This window comes from Oncorhynchus masou, chromosome 31 (genome assembly GCF_036934945.1).
Source record: "Oncorhynchus masou masou isolate Uvic2021 chromosome 31, UVic_Omas_1.1, whole genome shotgun sequence".
Taxonomy (NCBI): Eukaryota; Metazoa; Chordata; class Actinopteri; order Salmoniformes; family Salmonidae; genus Oncorhynchus; species Oncorhynchus masou.
In genome coordinates, this window is record NC_088242.1 from 83,537,580 (window position 1) to 83,558,028 (window position 20,449).

At 42.9% G+C, this 20,449-nt stretch overlaps 1 protein-coding gene across 1 annotated transcript in view; it reads right to left on the minus strand.

Annotated features, from left to right (window-relative positions):
• si:ch1073-396h14.1 (disintegrin and metalloproteinase domain-containing protein 10) overlaps positions 1-20,449 on the minus strand; it is an 88,880-nt gene that overhangs the window by 5,728 nt on the left and 62,703 nt on the right. The window contains exons 10-14 of the mRNA XM_064952262.1: positions 6,064-6,235; positions 4,399-4,543; positions 3,090-3,273; positions 2,366-2,465; positions 235-464 (exon numbers count right to left, since the gene is read on the minus strand). Of these exons, the coding sequence (XP_064808334.1) occupies positions 235-464; positions 2,366-2,465; positions 3,090-3,273; positions 4,399-4,543; positions 6,064-6,235 (831 nt within the window). The remainder of the gene's footprint in view (positions 1-234; positions 465-2,365; positions 2,466-3,089; positions 3,274-4,398; positions 4,544-6,063; positions 6,236-20,449) is intronic.

A 20,449-nucleotide genomic window follows, 5' to 3' on the forward strand; every position in this document is an offset into this window, starting at 1 on the left:
AAGAACAATGATTCTAAGCACCACCTTCCTTTTGAAGCTTCCAGTCTGTTATTCAAACTCAATCAGCATAACAGAGTGATGTCCAGCCTTGTCCTCATCAACACTCACACCTGTGTTAACGAGAGAATCACTGACATGATGTCAGCTGGTCCTTTTGTGGTAGGGTTAAAATGCAGTGGAAATGTTTTTAGATAGATAGACGACCCCCTAAAGCACAACAAACATATAACAAACCTTTATCCACTCAGCCAGGTCATCAAACTCATCCAGGTCTACCAGGTGGAGAAAGGAGTTCTTCAGCCTGGCGATGGGCCCGTCAGCATCCAGGATGCGACACACCTGGAACATGTCGCAGTAGCCCTGCTTGGCTGAACACGGTGCCCCGGCAACCAAGGCTACACGCTTTCCCTGGAAATGCCTGGTCAAGACAGAGGATGTGGTGCTGGCGCAGGTTGCAGGCTTGTCTGAGGTGAAGAAATACATGGAGAAATACAGTGAACATTTTGTTATAGATTAAATGACTGAGTTTACTGAGTGGAAAAGCACATGCACACATTTGTAACTAAGCTCATTTATCCTTGTTACATTGAACTTTTACACAGCACGTCAGATGATCGAACAGAAGGATGTATTATGATGGGAACCTCAAAGCAAATGTTTCTTCCCCAATCATAAACACATTTTTTATTTTACCTTTATTTAACTAGGCAAATCAGTTAAGAACAAATTCTTATTTTCAATGATGGCCTAGGAGCAGTGGGTTAAACTGCCTGTTAACCCACGGCAGAATGACAGATTTGTACCTTGTCAGCTCAGGGATTTCAACTTGCAACCTAGTCCAACTCTCTAACCACTAGGCTACCCTGCCGCCCCATTCTCCAGATCTAAGCACATCAGAGGAAACGAGGATGAGGGAGGAGCAGAGGGATTGTGCTGTCGTGTCTTTGGCTATGCCGGATTAAGTGATATGACATGCTATTCTATAAAATAATTTCTCCGTAATTAATATTACCTGATTGAGCTAATCATGTAAATGTAAGTAACTAGAGAGTCGGGGCACCACGAAATAATATTTATAGAGCTGTTATCTTCCGAATAAACTCTTAAAGACCTAGTAATATTTTACATCAATAGCAGTCAATATTAATCGTCACCTTAATTCAGTCTCAGCTGAAAGTTGTAAATTCTTGGTTATCTTCACGAACCCTGGCTAACAAGTTGAATCAGCAATACAACATTGGGTTTCATTATTTATTTACTAAATACCTAACTAATCACACATAATTACATATACACAGAATGAATCATACCTTGATTACAAATTACGTCAAAAAGGAAAACGTCCCTAGCGGGCGGAACAGATATGACAGCTGGTTACACAAAAGGAAAGGGCTGGGTTTGAGTGAAAGAGCGGGAAGACTGAGGACCAAAGGAAGAAGCTGTGCTATCGTAAATACAGTATTTTATGCATTCTAAATTACCGCCCATTTGGAAAAGGCAAATGCAATAAATATTTACTCTGAGCTGCGCTTCGGTAGGTTGGTGGTAGATGGAAGGCCGTGTTGCCAAACCGATGCCTTTGAAGAATGTCTCTGATGGTCAATTGGATACGTTGTAGTAACGTAGTTGTGTGATAGACAGGATACTCTGTCTGTTCCTTCCTAACCCTTGTTTGCAGCTACTGTTGCTAACTCAATGGCTAGGAGGTATCACTTCTGTAGTGAATAAGAGTTCAAAGTGCATACCATTCGCAACCAAAGCTCACGCTGATGTTGGCTTCGTTCTGCAGTTATTATCTGAACCATTCTGACATCAGACCGTCGTTCTCACGTCCTCGGAACAGGAGGTTACATTTTTGTCAAGGCTTTATATAGTGGAGAGAGAAGGGTGTGTCTGAAAAGTTTTATAACCCATGACTCTTCACAGGGGCGGGCCACTGATTGAGCAGAGCCCTAACCTTATGAAAACCCAAATCTCTCATTTGGAAGCTAAAATTACATTTCATCTCTTCACCAATAATTTTATATTCAAACATTTAAATTGAACAACAATTCCATGTGAATCCGATAACTCTGATGTGTAGACTTTCCACTGTAGAGTTTATGTCATCCTATCATTGATGAGAGTTGTCCCAGATGACAACCGAACTGACATCATATTCATTAAGTACCACCGCATATGTTCAATTGGTCAGATTACCAGAATATAGTTAATTTCCCCCCACCTTCTGATGTTCCCAGAATCTGTATGTTAACCAAGGGGTTTTCAAATTTCACATCAGTAGGGTAGAGAGAGGAAAAGGGGGGAAGAGGTATTTTTGACTGTCATAAATCTACCCCCAGGCCAACATCATGACAATGCTTACCCGGCTGTTGACAGCACATGTGGCACTTTTCGTTTTTGGACTCTCCCAGACAGTCACACTGCTCCAGGCCGTACCTCACACACAGTGATTTAGCACAGTTCTGAGAAATAGAGGGAGAAATGGAGAGAAAAAGATAGGGGAGAGTGAAGGAGGGAGAGAGAGAGATAGAGAGATGGAGAAAGGGAAAAGGATAGATGAAGAGGAGGGGAAGGATAGAGAGAGAGGGGGAAAGAGGGATGGTGAAATAGAGGAGAGAGGGGAGAAGACATAAAGAGAATGGATGAGCTCTAGCCTGGATGAGCTCTAGTACATTATGGCCACCAGTGAAGTCTCACAGACAAAAATGCAGGACAGGCCTGCTCATTTCCACAAATCCTAAACATCTGTATTCAGTTAACTTGTTTCTTGCTCCAGGCAGCCTCAGAAATGTGTTCTGGTCCAAATCTTATATTTCAGGATTTATGCCCCCATAGAGAGCCATACGTATGTAATTTGCATTGAAAAAGTTGAGCAATATTCACATTCAGAACAACTTTCCGAACTCAGAACCCCATTTATCATCTGAATGGGTGAAAACATTGAGTAAATGTACTCAAGTTGGACACCAAGGACAACAGATCCTGTGAAAGTGGATACTGTTGACTTTGGAATGTTGTCGCAATGAGACAGTGGGTGCAATGGGTGAAAATGTTGAGTCATCGTCTGGCCCTCCTACGGTGCTCACCCCGTTGAGACACACCCGGGTGCCCAGACTGCATATGGTCATGTTGGCCTTGGCCAGAGGCTCGGGGCAGATGGGGGAGAGACCAGAGCAAATACTCTCCAGCTGACAGTCTGACTCCTCCTCACAGCTGACCCCTGACGGTTTCAAGACACACGCTGGCCCACAGCACAGACCCTGACTGGGACTGAGGGGACAGACAGAAAGACAAACAGACAGATAGACAGAGAGACAGACAGGCAGGTGGGCAGACGGACAGATATACAAAGAGAGACAATTACTGGGTGTATTGTGATTTACTGTTTTGTTTTTGAATGGTAAGATAGAGGCAATTATCCTCACAGCCACAACCACAACTCTGCTTTGACCCCCAACCCCTTGGGTTGTGCCGTGGCGGAGATCTTTGTGGGCAATACTCGGCCTTGTCACGGGATGGTAAGTTGGTGGTTGAAGATATCCCTCTAGTGGTGTGGGGTCTGTGCTTTGGCAAAGTGGGTGGGGTTATATCCTTCCTGTTTGGCCCTGTCCGGGGGTATCATCGGATGGGGCCACAGTGTCTCCTGCCCCCTCCTGTCTCAGCCTCCAGTATTTATGCTGCAGTAGTTTATGTGTCGGGGGCTAGGGTCAGTTTGTTATATCTGGAGTACTTCTCCTGTCTTATCCAGTAGCCTGTGTGAATTTAAGTATGCTCTCTCTAATTCTCTCTTTCTCTCTTTCTTTCTTTCTCTCTCTCAGAGGACCTGAGCCCTAGGACCATGCCTCAGGACTACCTGGCATGATGACTCCTTGCTGTCCCCAGTCCACCTGGCCGTGTTGCTGCTCCAGTTTCAACTGTTCTGCCTGCGGCTATGGAATCCTGACCTGTTCACCGGACGTGCTACCTGTCCCAGACCTATTATTTGACCATGCTGGTCATTTATGAACATTTGAACATCTTGACCATGTTCTGTTATAATCTCCACCCGGCACAGCCAGAAGAGGACTGGCCACCCCTCATAGCCTGGTTCCTCTCTAGGTTTCTTCCTAGGTTTTGGCCTTTCTAGGGAGTTTTTCCTAGCCAACGTGCTTCAACAACTGCATTGCTTGCTGTTTGGGGTTTTAGGCTGGGTTTCTGTTCAGCACTTTGAGATATCAGCTGATGTACGAAGGCCTATATAAATACATTTGATTTGACGAAAATGTTCCATGGGTGATGTTATGTAACTTTATATAGAAATTACGCATAGAAACAGATCTAGAATCAGCAAATTGCGAAGGGACAATATTAATCCTACTACTGATTTTAATTGCGAAACTTTGGAACCGAAGTTACCTGCACTTCTTGCCAGGTTTCAGGCGACACTGGATGCCCACAGATTCCTTGGCGCTGTGGCAGCAGAGGTCTGTCTCGTTGTGGCCCACGTCACACTCCTCCCCCTCCTCCACGATCTGATTCCCACAGATGGGCTGATCACTGACTGACAGGACAGAACACATATAGCCACACACATTAGCTCATCTCAACACTGCTGACTCATGTAGATGTCCTGTGGTATCTTCATAAATGATTGGAATAAATCAGATCCAGAGAGAGAGAGAGAGATAGATACCCAGAGAGAGAGACACAGAGAGATACAGTGCCTTCAGAAAGTATTCATACCATTTGACCATTTAACTCTACACACAATACCCCATAATGACAATGTAAAACACATTTTTATAAATTTTTGCAAAATATTGAAAATGAAATAAAGGTGTGAATACTTATGTAATTTGATATTTCTTTGAGTCAATACTTTGTAGTAGCACCTTTGGCAGCGATTACAGCTGTGAGTCTTTCTGTGTCTCTAGGAGCTTTCCACACCTGGATTGTGCAACATTCACCCATCATTCTTTTCAAAATTCTTCAAGCTCTGTCAAATTGGTTGTTGATCATTGCTAGACAGCCATTTTCAGTTCTTGCCATAGATTTTCAAGTAGATTTAAGTCAAAACTGTAACTCGGCCATTCTTTGTCTTCTTGGTAAGCAACTTCAGTGTAGATTTGGCCTTGTGTTTAAGGTTATTGTCCCGCTGAAAGGGGAATTCATCTTCCATTGTATGGTGAGAAGCAGATACTTGTTGCCTTGTTGCAAACAGGATGCATGTTTTGGAATACTTTTATTCTGTACAGGCTTCCTTCTTTTCACTCTATTAGTTAGGTTAGTATTGCAGAGTAACTACAATGTTGTTGATCCATCCTCAGTTTTGTCCTATCACAGCCATTAAACTCTGTAACTGTTTTAAAGTCACCATTGGCCTCATGGTGAAATCCCTGAGCCGTTTCCTTCCTCTCCGGCAACTGAGTTAGGAACAACGCCTGTATCTTTGCAGTGACTGGGTGTGTTGATACACCATCCAACGTGTAATTATAATAACCATGCTCAAAGGGATTGTCAATGTCTGCTTTTTATGTTTACCCATCTACCAATAGGGGCCCTTCTTTGTTAGGCATTGGAAAACCTCCCTGGTCTTTGTGGTTGAATCTGTGTTGAAAAATTCATTGCTCGACTGAGGGACCTTAAAGATAATTGTATGTGTGGGGTAAAGAGATGAGGTAGTTATTCAAAAATCACGTTTAACACTATTATTGCGGACGGAGTGAGTACATGCAATTTACTATGTGATTATGTGATTTTTACTCCTGAACTTATTTAGGCATGCCATAACAAAGTGGTTGAATACTTTTGACTTAAGCTTTTCATTTTTAATTAATTTGTAAACATTTTGAAAAACATAATTCCACTTTGACATTATCAGGTATTGTGTGTAGGGAAGTGACACAAAAATCTACATTTAATAAATTAAATTCAGGCTTTCACAGAACAAAATGTGGAAAACGTAAATGGGTATGAATAATTTCTGAAGGCACTGTAGAGAAACAGAACACTACATGCTATTGATGTCCTCTTTTCCACAGAGGAGGTCTGGTTTGTTTAGACCTACATGTAGAGCCTCACCCACAAAGCAGTCATCCTTCTTGACTTTCAGGACTCGGCTGATATGCTTGATGCTGCAGGGAGAGAACTTATCGTTGTTCTCCCGGACCTCATTGGTAGCGTGAGGGAACATCAAGAACCTGCCTTTCCCTCCAGAAGAACCCAGGTTCCCACAATCCAAACCTTCATCATGCTGAGAAGCAAATACAACACAGAACATAAAGGTTCTACTTCACAGTAGAATGAGCTCAAGAAGTTGTCTCCTTCTAGTACAAGATTATGGACATTGGGGGCCTCATATTCAAACATATTTATGTCAAATTCAATAATTTTCACCAGATGAAAACAAAGTTATTACTGAACATCCTTTTTCATTAAAAGTAAAACTATTGGAGGGATTTGTATGGGGTGATTCTGAGAAAACAACTACTGAACTCATTGTTGTCACGTTCTGACGTTAGTTCTTTTATTATGTCTTTGTTTTAGTATGGTCAGGGCGTGAGTTGGGTGGGTTGTCTATGTTCCGCTTTCTATGTTGTGTTTGCGTTTGGCCTGGTATGGTTCTCAATCAGAAGCAGGTGTTGTTAGTTGTCTCTGATTGAGAATCATACTTAGGTAGCCTTTTCCCACTTGTGTTTCGTGGGTGTTTGTTTTCTGTCTCTGTGTCTTCACCAGACAGAACTGTTTCATTTTCGTTCGTTCTCCTTGTTATTTTGTTTTTGGTGTTCAATGTTAATAAATTATCAACATGGACATGGACCACGCTGCATATTGGTCCGATCCTTCATACTCGTTGTCAGAGGAAGACGAATATCGTTACAATTGTAAAATAGTAAGAACAAATTATTATTTACAATGAGGGTTTGGCCTACCGTGGCCAAACCCTAACCCGGATGACGCTGGGCCAATTGTGCACCACACTATGGGACTCCCAACCATAGCCGGTTGTGATACAGCCTGAAATCGAACCAGGGTCTATAGTGATGCCTCTAGCACTGAGATGCAGTGCCTTTGACAGCTGCGCCACTCGGGAGCCCCCAAGATGTATCCTTTTTTTAACCTGGCAAGTCAGTTAAGAACAAATTATTATTTACAATGACGGCCTAGGAACAGTGGGTTAACTGCATTGTTTAGGGGCAGAAAGACAGATTTTTACCTTGTCAGCTCAGGGATTAGATCACAGCCTTAAGACTAAAAATGACTCTCTTTATTGCTGGATACTAACGCTTGTTAACTTAAATGAAGGTCATTTTAAGAGAGAGACAAAAGTGCTGTGTCACTGTTGGCCATGGCTCTGGAAGAGGAATACAATGTTCTCATAACAAACAACACACCCAGGACAGCACATATATATACAGCCCTGAGGCCTTCTCTGAATCTCTCCAAGACCAACTTTCTCTGATTATCTACCAGAACAAATGACAAGGTCCGATCGTTCATGTGTTTAAATCTGCTGTTGAGATGTTAATATGGACTGGGATTGTAATCACTTAGTACAGTTTAAGGGGCAAATAAACTATGTGTAGACAAATGACTGAGGCCCCTTTGTTAGGTTCTTCTCTCACTCTTCCCTCTCTCTTCCCTCTATCTCTCGGAGGGCCATGCTGTCACATTAAGGATAGCAAGAGGGTTTCCAGACACTATGGGACTATGGGAGAGAATATCATTACCAAAGTAGGCCAAAGGCCTGGCCCCCTCTCTCCCCTCAGACCCCTTACCTCCCCCTTCCCCCTCATCATACATCTCAGGTGAAGCAGGCCCTCTGATCTCTCTGTTCCCTATCCCATCCTCCATCTGGAAACAATGAGGCATGCCTGTCAGTGGACCCGGGGTACTGCACCGTTCAGCCAAGGACCTTCTGGATTTATAAAAGGGCCACAGACCGACATGCTGTAGCAGAACTAATCTGTGCAGGAACGCCTGGGAAGAATCCATTGCTGCCTATGGAAGTGTGAATAACATCTCTGTGGGAGCAGGGTATAGGGAGGGGGGTGGAATGTTGGCATTTGAGGCAGTGGGAGAAAGGTCGTAGATGGTGCTGCTGGTGGTTATGGAGGGAAAGTGGGTGTGTGGGGGGGTTTCTGTAAGGGGTACCAATAATGGGTGGCAGGTAGCCTTGTCAGTTAAGATAAGAGCATTGAGCCAGTAACCAAAATCACCGAGCCGATTAGGTGGAACATGTGCCCTTGAGCAATGTACTTAACTCTACTTGCTCCTGTAAGTCGCTCTGGATAAGAACATCTGCAAAATTATTACAAAAATGTAAAAATGTAATGTTCTGCAAACAACACTTTTGGTGAGGGAGAAAATGGAAAGCCTCCCATTTATGGCAGGCTTTCAAAATAATGTGTAAGCTAGTGAGTGAGCATGTGCCAAGACTTTATAACATACAGTGCATTCAGACCCCTTGACATTTTGTTACGATACAGCCTTATTCTAATATATATTCAATTGATTGTTTTCCTCATCAATCTACACACAATACCCCACAATGACAAAGCTAAACCAAATTTATTTTACATTTTTGCAAATGTTTTCACATATGTTTCCAGACACTTTACTCAGTATTTTGTTGAAGCACCTTTGGCAGCAATTACAGCCTTGATTCATGTGTGCTTAGGGTTGGTGTCCTGTTGGAAGGTGAACCTTCGCCACAGTCTGAGGTCCTGAGCACTCTGGAGCAGGTTTCATCAAGGATCTCTCTGTACATTGCTCCTTTCATCTTTCCCTCGATCCTGACTAGTCTCCCAGTCTCTGCCGCTGAAAAACATCCCCACAGCATGATGCCGTAGGGATGGTGCCAGGTTTCCTCCAGACGTGACGTTTGACATTCAGGCTAAAAAGTCCAATCTTGGTTTCATCCAACCAGAGTATCTTGTTTCTCAATGGTCGGCAAGTTCTTTAGGTGCCTTTTGGCAAACTCCAAGCGGGCTGTCATGTGCCTTTTACTGAGGAGTGGCTTCCGTCTGGGCACTATACCATAAAGGCCTGATTGGTGGAGTGCTGCAGAGATGGTTGTCCTTCTGGAAGGTTCTCCCATCTCCACAGAGGAACTCTGGACCATCTGGTTTTTGGTCACCTCCCTGACCAAGGTCCTTCTCCCCCAATAGCTCAGATTGGCTGGGAAGAGTCTTGTTGGTTCCAAACTTCTTCCATTTTAGAAGGATGGAGCCACTGTGTTCCCCAGATCTGTGCCTTGACACAATCCTGTCTCGGAGCTCTACGACATTTCCTTCGACCTCATAGCATGGTTTTTGTTCTGACATGCAAAAATGTGTAAAAACCTGCTTTCGCTTCGTCATTATGGGGTATTGTGTGTAGATTGATGAGGGAAAGTGTTATTAAATCTATTTTAGAATTAGGCTATAACGTAACAAATACTTTCCAGATGCACTAATCATTAGTAATGCTGAGCGATTAGTGCTTTTAGAGATTGGTTCGGTTAGGTTTGATTAATAAAAATCAATCACGGATTTCGGTTTAGATTCTTGTTTTTTTTTATACATTGAATGCACTATGCATTATGTGGGTTGAATGCTGTAACAACACAGAATAAAACAATGAATACAAGTCCCATGATGGTAGTGACTGAACATTACTGCTTATCACTTGTTAACCATCATTTATTCACATGACTTTACTTTTATTTTTGTATTAAGTTGTTGTGTATATTCTGTCTGCGGCTTATTCTGTCTGACAAAATCACAATTTTAGTAGCAAATAAGGCATAGTTTTTTGACTGCTGAATACCAACTATCAATCACTTAGGTAATTTATTTTTAGGCAGAGATACAGTACCTTAGGAAGCTACTGCTCACTGTCCATCTATCCCTCTACATCTCTCATCCTTCTGTATCTTTTATGTAGCAGGCTAAAAGAAACACACAGACTGGACAAGTAGGTTTGCAATGGATTAAGGTCATTGTAATTAATTACCACGTTTTCTGCTCTAAACTATGTAGAATATTGGCCTGTTGGAAATTACTGTCACGCCCTGACCATAGAGAGCCCTTGGTTCTCTATGGTGTAGTAGGTCAGGGCGTGAATGGGTGTGGTCTCGTATGTATATTTCTATGTTGGTGCTAATATGGTTCCCAATTAGAGGCAGCTGTTTATCGTTGCCTCTGATTAGGGATCATATTTAGGTAGCCATTTCCCCACCTGTGTTGGGTGGGATATTGTTTATGTGTAGTTGCCTGTGTGCACACATCATGATTTCACGGTTCGTTATTTCTTTATTGTTTTGTTTTACGGAGATGAAAAATATGTGGAACTATACTCACGCTGCGCCTTGGTCTGCTCATTACGACGTTCGTGACAATTACAACTCCCTTTTACATTTCACAGTATGGGCTTGAGCTAATTTATCTCTACAGAAACTGCACAATGTGCGCATAGAGCTCACATTTAAAAAATTAACAAAATTAAATTAGAATAATTAAAATAAATAATAATAAGGTCAATTACATAGGTAAATTAGTTGTTTAAAAACAAAACAAATGCCCATATTTTGGTTAATCGCTCAACACTATACATTAGTCAATAATGACAAACTTTTATAACATCGGCAGCAGTGAAGTGGATCATACTACATATACACACTCACAACAAATCCTGTTTTACCAAAGGCCAGGGCAGGAAGGTCTTCCTTACAACAAAAAATACAAAAAAAACGTGGTTTTTGGACAAGTGTGAAATTTCACGTTAACTTTTGACGTGTTTTTCCTTCACGTTTATTTTCACAAATGTCTGCTTTCCCATCCAGGGACTTACCAGGACCTACCCTGCTAAGCTTCATAAGAAAACCAGCAGTAGGATATAGGGTGCTATATTGCTGGAAAGAATACACTAAAACTTGCAAATGAAAAAAAGGCCAGGGTAACATAACCAAAGAAAGGCCAGGGTAACATAACCAAAGATAGGCCAGGGTAACATAACCAAAGATAGGCCAGGGTAACATAACCAAAGATAGGCCAGGGTAACATAACCAAAGATAGGCCAGGGTAACATAACCAAAGATAGGCCAGGGTAACATAACCAAAGAAAGGCCAGGGTAACATAACCAAAGAAAGGCCAGGGTAACATAACCAAAGAAAGGCCAGGGTAACATAACCAAAGAAAGGCCAGGGTAACATAACCAAAGATAGGCCAGTGTAACATAACCAAAGATAGGCCAGGGTAACACAACCAAAGATAGGACAGGGTAACATAACCAAAGAAAGGCCAGGGTAGCATAACCAAAGATAGGCCAGGGTAACATAACCAAAGAAAGGCCAGGGTAACATAACCAAAGATAGGCCAGGGTAACATAACCAAAGATAGGCCAGGGTAACATAACCAAAGATAGGCCAGGGTAACATAACCAAAGAAAGGCCAGGGTAACATAACCAAAGATAGGCCAGGGTAACATAACCAAAGAAAGGCCAGGGTAACATAACCAAAGAAAGGCCAGGGTAACATACCAAAGAAAGGCCAGGGTAACATAACCAAAGATAGGCCAGGGTAACATAACCAAAGATAGGCCAGGGTAACATAACCAAAGAAAGGGCAGGGTAACATAACCAAAGATAGGCCAGGGTAACATAACTAAAGAAAGACCAGGGTAACATAACCAAAGATAGGCCAGGGTAACATAACCAAAGATAGGCCAGGGTAACATAACCAAAGATAGGCCAGGGTAACATAACCAAAGATAGGCCAGGGTAACATAACCAAAGAAAGGCCAGGGTAACATAACCAAAGATAGGCCAGGGTAACATAACCAAAGAAAGGCCAGGGTAACATAACCAAAGAAAGGCCAGGGTAACATAACCAAAGAAAGGCCAGGGTAACATAACCAAAGAAAGACCAGGGTAACATAACCAAAGAAAGGCCAGGGTATTATAACCAAAGAAAGGCCAGGGTAACATAACCAAAGATAGGCCAGGGTAACATAACCAAAGATAGGCCAGGGTAACATAACCAAAGAAAGGCCAGGGTAACATAATCAAAGATAGGCCAGGGTAACATAACCAAAGATAGGCCAGGGTAACATAACCAAAGAAAGGCCAGGGTAACATAACCAAAGAAAGGCAAGGGAAACATAACCAAAGAAAGGCCAGGGTAACATAACCAAAGAAAGGCCAGGGTAACATAACCAAAGAAAGGCCAGGGTAACATAACCAAAGAAAGGCCAGGGTAACATAACCAAAGAAAGGCCAGGGTAACATAACCAAAGAAATGCCAGGGTAACATAACCAAAGATAGGCCAGGGTAACATAACCAAAGATAGGCCAGGGTAACATAACCAAAGAAAGGCCAGGGTAACATAACCAAAGATAGGCCAGGGTAACATAACCAAAGATAGGCCAGGGTAACATAACCAAAGAAAGGCCAGGGTAACATAACCAAAGAAAGGCCAGGGAAACATAACCAAAGAAAGGCCAGGGTAACATAACCAAAGAAAGGCCAGAGTAACATAACCAAAGAAAGGCCATGGTAACATAACCAAAGAAAGGCCAGGGTAACATAACCAAAGATAGGCCAGGGTAACATAACCAAAGATAGGCCAGGGTAACATAACCAAAGATAGGCCAGGGTAACATAACCAAAGATAGGCCAGGGTAACATAACCAAAGATAGGCCAGGGTAACATAACCAAAGATAGGCCAGGGTAACATAACCAAAGATAGGCCAGGGTAACATAACCAAAGAAAGGCCAGGGTAACATAACCAAAGATAGGCCAGGGTAACATAACCAAAGAAAGGCTAGGGTAACATAACCAAAGAAAGGCCAGGGTAACATAACCAAAGAAAGGCCAGGGTAACATAACCAAAGAAAGGCCAGGGTAACATAACCAAAGAAAGGCCAGGGTAACATAACCAAAGAAAGGCCAGAGTAACATAACCAAAGAAAGGCCATGGTAACATAACCAAAGAAAGGCCAGGGTAACATAACCAAAGATAGGCCAGGGTAACATAACCAAAGATAGGCCAGGGTAACATAACCAAAGATAGGCCAGGGTAACATAACCAAAGATAGGCCAGGGTAACATAACCAAAGATAGGCCAGGGTAACATAACCAAAGATAGGCCAGGGTAACATAACCAAAGATAGGCCAGGGTAACATAACCAAAGAAAGGCCAGGGTAACATAACCAAAGATAGGCCAGGGTAACATAACCAAAGAAAGGCTAGGGTAACATAACCAAAGAAAGGCCAGGGTAACATAACCAAAGAAAGGCCAGGGTAACATAACCAAAGATAGGCCAGGGTAACATAACCAAAGATAGGCCAGGGTAACATAACCAAAGATAGGCCAGGGTAGCATAACCAAAGATAGGCCAGGGTAACATAACCAAAGAAAGGCCAGGGTAACATAACCAAAGATAGGCCAGGGTAACATAACCAAAGATAGGCCAGGGTAACATAACCAAAGATAGGCCAGGGTAACATAACCAAAGAAAGGCCAGGGTAACATAACCAAAGATAGGCCAGGGTAACATAACCAAAGAAAGGCCAGGGTAACATAACCAAAGAAAGGCCAGGGTAACATACCAAAGAAAGGCCAGGGTAACATAACCAAAGATAGGCCAGGGTAACATAACCAAAGATAGGCCAGGGTAACATAACCAAAGAAAGGGCAGGGTAACATAACCAAAGATAGGCCAGGGTAACATAACTAAAGAAAGACCAGGGTAACATAACCAAAGATAGGCCAGGGTAACATAACCAAAGATAGTCCAGGGTAACATAACCAAAGATAGGCCAGGGTAACATAACCAAAGATAGGCCAGGGTAACATAACCAAAGAAAGGCCAGGGTAACATAACCAAAGATAGGCCAGGGTAACATAACCAAAGAAAGGCCAGGGTAACATAACCAAAGAAAGGCCAGGGTAACATAACCAAAGAAAGGCCAGGGTAACATAACCAAAGAAAGACCAGGGTAACATAACCAAAGAAAGGCCAGGGTATTATAACCAAAGAAAGGCCAGGGTAACATAACCAAAGATAGGCCAGGGTAACATAACCAAAGATAGGCCAGGGTAACATAACCAAAGAAAGGCCAGGGTAACATAATCAAAGATAGGCCAGGGTAACATAACATAACCAAAGATAGGCCAGGGTAACATAACCAAAGAAAGGCCAGGGTAACATAACCAAAGAAAGGCAAGGGAAACATAACCAAAGAAAGGCCAGGGTAACATAACCAAAGAAAGGCCAGGGTAACATAACCAAAGAAAGGCCAGGGTAACATAACCAAAGAAAGGCCAGGGTAACATAACCAAAGAAAGGCCAGGGTAACATAACCAAAGAAATGCCAGGGTAACATAACCAAAGATAGGCCAGGGTAACATAACCAAAGATAGGCCAGGGTAACATAACCAAAGAAAGGCCAGGGTAACATAACCAAAGATAGGCCAGGGTAACATAACCAAAGATAGGCCAGGGTAACATAACCAAAGAAAGGCCAGGGTAACATAACCAAAGAAAGGCCAGGGAAACATAACCAAAGAAAGGCCAGGGTAACATAACCAAAGAAAGGCCAGAGTAACATAACCAAAGAAAGGCCATGGTAACATAACCAAAGAAAGGCCAGGGTAACATAACCAAAGATAGGCCAGGGTAACATAACCAAAGATAGGCCAGGGTAACATAACCAAAGATAGGCCAGGGTAACATAACCAAAGATAGGCCAGGGTAACATAACCAAAGATAGGCCAGGGTAACATAACCAAAGATAGGCCAGGGTAACATAACCAAAGAAAGGCCAGGGTAACATAACCAAAGATAGGCCAGGGTAACATAACCAAAGAAAGGCTAGGGTAACATAACCAAAGAAAGGCCAGGGTAACATAACCAAAGAAAGGCCAGGGTAACATAACCAAAGATAGGCCAGGGTAACATAACCAAAGATAGGCCAGGGTAACATAACCAAAGAAAGGCCAGGGTAACATAACCAAAGATAGGCCAGGGTAACATAACCAAAGAAAGGCCAGGGTAACATAACCAAAGAAAGGCCAGGGTAACATAACCAAAGAAAGGCCAGGGAAACATAACCAAAGAAAGGCCAGGGTAACATAACCAAAGAAAGGCCAGAGTAACATAACCAAAGAAAGGCCATGGTAACATAACCAAAGAAAGGCCAGGGTAACATAACCAAAGATAGGCCAGGGTAACATAACCAAAGATAGGCCAGGGTAACATAACCAAAGATAGGCCAGGGTAACATAACCAAAGATAGGCCAGGGTAACATAACCAAAGATAGGCCAGGGTAACATAACCAAAGATAGGCCAGGGTAACATAACCAAAGATAGGCCAGGGTAACATAACCAAAGAAAGGCCAGGGTAACATAACCAAAGATAGGCCAGGGTAACATAACCAAAGAAAGGCCAGGGTAACATAACCAAAGATAGGCCAGGGTAACATAACCAAAGATAGGCCAGGGTAACATAACCAAAGAAAGGCCAGGGTAACATAACCAAAGATAGGCCAGGGTAACATAACCAAAGAAAGGCCAGGGTAACATAACCAAAGATAGGCCAGGGTAACATAACCAAAGATAGGCCAGGGTAACATAACCAAAGATAGGCCAGGGTAACATAACCAAAGATAGGCCAGGGTAACATAACCAAAGATAGGCCAGGGTAACATAACCAAAGATAGGCCAGGGTAACATAACCAAAGATAGGCCAGGGTAACATAACCAAAGATAGGCCAGGGTAACATAACCAAAGATAGGCCAGGGTAACATAACCAAAGATAGGCCAGGGTAACATAACCAAAGAAAGGCCAGGGTAACATAACCAAAGATAGGCCAGGGTAACATAACCAAAGAAAGGCTAGGGTAACATAACCAAAGAAAGGCCAGGGTAACATAACCAAAGAAAGGCCAGGGTAACATAACCAAAGATAGGCCAGGGTAACATAACCAAAGATAGGCCAGGGTAACATAACCAAAGATAGGCCAGGGTAGCATAACCAAAGATAGGCCAGGGTAACATAACCAAAGAAAGGCCAGGGTAACATAACCAAAGATAGGCCAGGGTAACATAACCAAAGATAGGCCAGGGTAACATAACCAAAGATAGGCCAGGGTAACATAACCAAAGAAAGGCCAGGGTAACATAACCAAAGATAGGCCAGGGTAACATAACCAAAGAAAGGCCAGGGTAACATAACCAAAGAAAGGCCAGGGTAACATACCAAAGAAAGGCCAGGGTAACATAACCAAAGATAGGCCAGGGTAACATAACCAAAGATAGGCCAGGGTAACATAACCAAAGAAAGGGCAGGGTAACATAACCAAAGATAGGCCAGGGTAACATAACTAAAGAAAGACCAGGGTAACATAACCAAAGATAGGCCAGGGTAACATAACCAAAGATAGTCCAGGGTAACATAACCAAAGATAGGCCAGGGTAACATAACCAAAGATAGGCCAGGGTAACATAACCAAAGAAAGGCCAGGGTAACATAACCAAAGATAGGCCAGGGTAACATAACCAAAGAAAGGCCAGGGTAACATAACCAAAGAAAGGCCAGGGTAACATAACCAAAGAAAGGCCAGGGTAACATAACCAAAGAAAGACCAGGGTAACATAACCAAAGAAAGGCCAGGGTATTATAACCAAAGAAAGGCCAGGGTAACATAACCAAAGATAGGCCAGGGTAACATAACCAAAGATAGGCCAGGGTAACATAACCAAAGAAAGGCCAGGGTAACATAATCAAAGATAGGCCAGGGTAACATAACATAACCAAAGATAGGCCAGGGTAACATAACCAAAGAAAGGCCAGGGTAACATAACCAAAGAAAGGCAAGGGAAACATAACCAAAGAAAGGCCAGGGTAACATAACCAAAGAAAGGCCAGGGTAACATAACCAAAGAAAGGCCAGGGTAACATAACCAAAGAAAGGCCAGGGTAACATAACCAAAGAAAGGCCAGGGTAACATAACCAAAGAAATGCCAGGGTAACATAACCAAAGATAGGCCAGGGTAACATAACCAAAGATAGGCCAGGGTAACATAACCAAAGAAAGGCCAGGGTAACATAACCAAAGATAGGCCAGGGTAACATAACCAAAGATAGGCCAGGGTAACATAACCAAAGAAAGGCCAGGGTAACATAACCAAAGAAAGGCCAGGGAAACATAACCAAAGAAAGGCCAGGGTAACATAACCAAAGAAAGGCCAGAGTAACATAACCAAAGAAAGGCCATGGTAACATAACCAAAGAAAGGCCAGGGTAACATAACCAAAGATAGGCCAGGGTAACATAACCAAAGATAGGCCAGGGTAACATAACCAAAGATAGGCCAGGGTAACATAACCAAAGATAGGCCAGGGTAACATAACCAAAGATAGGCCAGGGTAACATAACCAAAGATAGGCCAGGGTAACATAACCAAAGAAAGGCCAGGGTAACATAACCAAAGATAGGCCAGGGTAACATAACCAAAGAAAGGCTAGGGTAACATAACCAAAGAAAGGCCAGGGTAACATAACCAAAGAAAGGCCAGGGTAACATAACCAAAGATAGGCCAGGGTAACATAACCAAAGATAGGCCAGGGTAACATAACCAAAGAAAGGCCAGGGTAACATAACCAAAGATAGGCCAGGGTAACATAACCAAAGAAAGGCCAGGGTAACATAACCAAAGAAAGGCCAGGGTAACATAACCAAAGAAAGGCCAGGGAAACATAACCAAAGAAAGGCCAGGGTAACATAACCAAAGAAAGGCCAGAGTAACATAACCAAAGAAAGGCCATGGTAACATAACCAAAGAAAGGCCAGGGTAACATAACCAAAGATAGGCCAGGGTAACATAACCAAAGATAGGCCAGGGTAACATAACCAAAGATAGGCCAGGGTAACATAACCAAAGATAGGCCAGGGTAACATAACCAAAGATAGGCCAGGGTAACATAACCAAAGATAGGCCAGGGTAACATAACCAAAGATAGGCCAGGGTAACATAACCAAAGAAAGGCCAGGGTAACATAACCAAAGATAGGCCAGGGTAACATAACCAAAGAAAGGCCAGGGTAACATAACCAAAGATAGGCCAGGGTAACATAACCAAAGATAGGCCAGGGTAACATAACCAAAGAAAGGCCAGGGTAACATAACCAAAGATAGGCCAGGGTAACATAACCAAAGAAAGGCCAGGGTAACATAACCAAAGATAGGCCAGGGTAACATAACCAAAGATAGGCCAGGGTAACATAACCAAAGATAGGCCAGGGTAACATAACCAAAGATAGGCCAGGGTAACATAACCAAAGATAGGCCAGGGTAACATAACCAAAGATAGGCCAGGGTAACATAACCAAAGAAAGGCCAGGGTAACATAACCAAAGATAGGCCAGGGTAACATAACCAAAGAAAGGCCAGGGTAACATAACCAAAGAAAGGCCAGGGTAACATAACCAAAGAATGGCCAGGGTAACATAACCAAAGAAAGGCCAGGGTAACATAACCAAAGAAAGGCCAGGGTATTATAACCAAAGAAAGGCCAGGGTAACATAACCAAAGATAGGCCAGGGTAACATAACCAAAGATAGGCCAGGGTAACATAACCAAAGAAAGGCCAGGGTAACATAATCAAAGATAGGCCAGGGTAACATAACCAAAGATAGGCCAGGGTAACATAACCAAAGAAAGGCCAGGGTAACATAACCAAAGAAAGGCCAGGGTAACATAACCAAAGAAAGGCCAGGGTAACATAACCAAAGAAAGGCCAGGGTAACATAACCAAAGAAAGGCCAGGGTAACATAACCAAAGAAAGGCCAGGGTAACATAACCAAAGATAGGCCAGGGTAACATAACCAAAGAAAGGCCAGGGTAACATAACCAAAGAAAGACCAGGGTAACATAACCAAAGAAAGGCCAGGGTAACATAACCAAAGAAAGGCCAGGGAAACATAAACAAAGAAAGGCCAGGGTAACATAACCAAAGAAAGGCCAGAGTAACATAACCAAAGAAAGGCCATGGTAACATAACCAAAGAAAGGCCAGGGTAACATAACCAAAGATAGGCCAGGGTAACATAACCAAAGATAGGCCAGGGTAACATAACCAAAGATAGGCCAGGGTAACATAACCAAAGATAGGCCAGGGTAACATAACCAAAGATAGGCCAGGGTAACATAACCAAAGATAGGCCAGGGTAACATAACCAAAGATAGGCCAGGGTAACATAACCAAAGAAAGGCCAGGGTAACATAACCAAAGATAGGCCAGGGTAACATAACCAAAGAAAGGCTAGGGTAACATAACCAAAGAAAGGCCAGGGTGACATAACCAAAGAAAGGCCAGGGTAACATAACCAAAGATAGGCCAGGGTAACATAACCAAAGATAGGCCAGGGTAACATAACCAAAGAAAGGCCAGGGTAACATAACCAAAGATAGGCCAGGGTAACATAACCAAAGAAAGGCCAGGGTAACATAACCAAAGAAAGGCCAGGGTAACATAACCAAAGAAAGGCCAGGGAAACATAACCAAAGAAAGGCCAGGGTAACATAACCAAAGAAAGGCCAGAGTAACATAACCAAAGAAAGGCCATGGTAACATAACCAAAGAAAGGCCAGGGTAACATAACCAAAGATAGGCCAGGGTAACATAACCAAAGATAGGCCAGGGTAACATAACCAAAGATAGGCCAGGGTAACATAACCAAAGATAGGCCAGGGTAACATAACCAAAGATAGGCCAGGGTAACATAACCAAAGATAGGCCAGGGTAACATAACCAAAGATAGGCCAGGGTAACATAACCAAAGAAAGGCCAGGGTAACATAACCAAAGAAAGGCCAGGGTAACATAACCAAAGAAAGACCAGGGTAACATAACCAAAGAAAGGCCAGGGTAACATAACCAAAGAAAGGCCAGGGTATTATAACCAAAGAAAGGCCAGGGTAACATAACCAAAGATAGGCCAGGGTAACATAACCAAAGATAGGCCAGGGTACCATAACCAAAGAAAGGCCAGGGTAACATAATCAAAGATAGGCCAGGGTAACATAACCAAAGAAAGGCCAGGGTAACATAATCAAAGATAGGCCAGGGTAACATAACCAAAGATAGGCCAGGGTAACATAACCAAAGAAAGGCCAGGGTAACATAACCAAAGAAAGGCCAGGGTAACATAACCAAAGAAAGGCCAGGGTAACATAACCAAAGAAAGGCCAGGGTAACATAACCAAAGAAAGGCCAGGGTAACATAACCAAAGAAAGGCCAGGGTAACATAACCAAAGAAAGGCCAGGGTAACATAACCAAAGAAAGGCCAGGGTAACATAACCAAAGAAAGGCCAGGGTAAGATAACCAAAGAAAGGCCAGGGTAACATAACCAAAGAAAGGCCAGGGTAACATAACCAAAGAAAGGCCAGGGTAACATAACCAAAGATAGGCC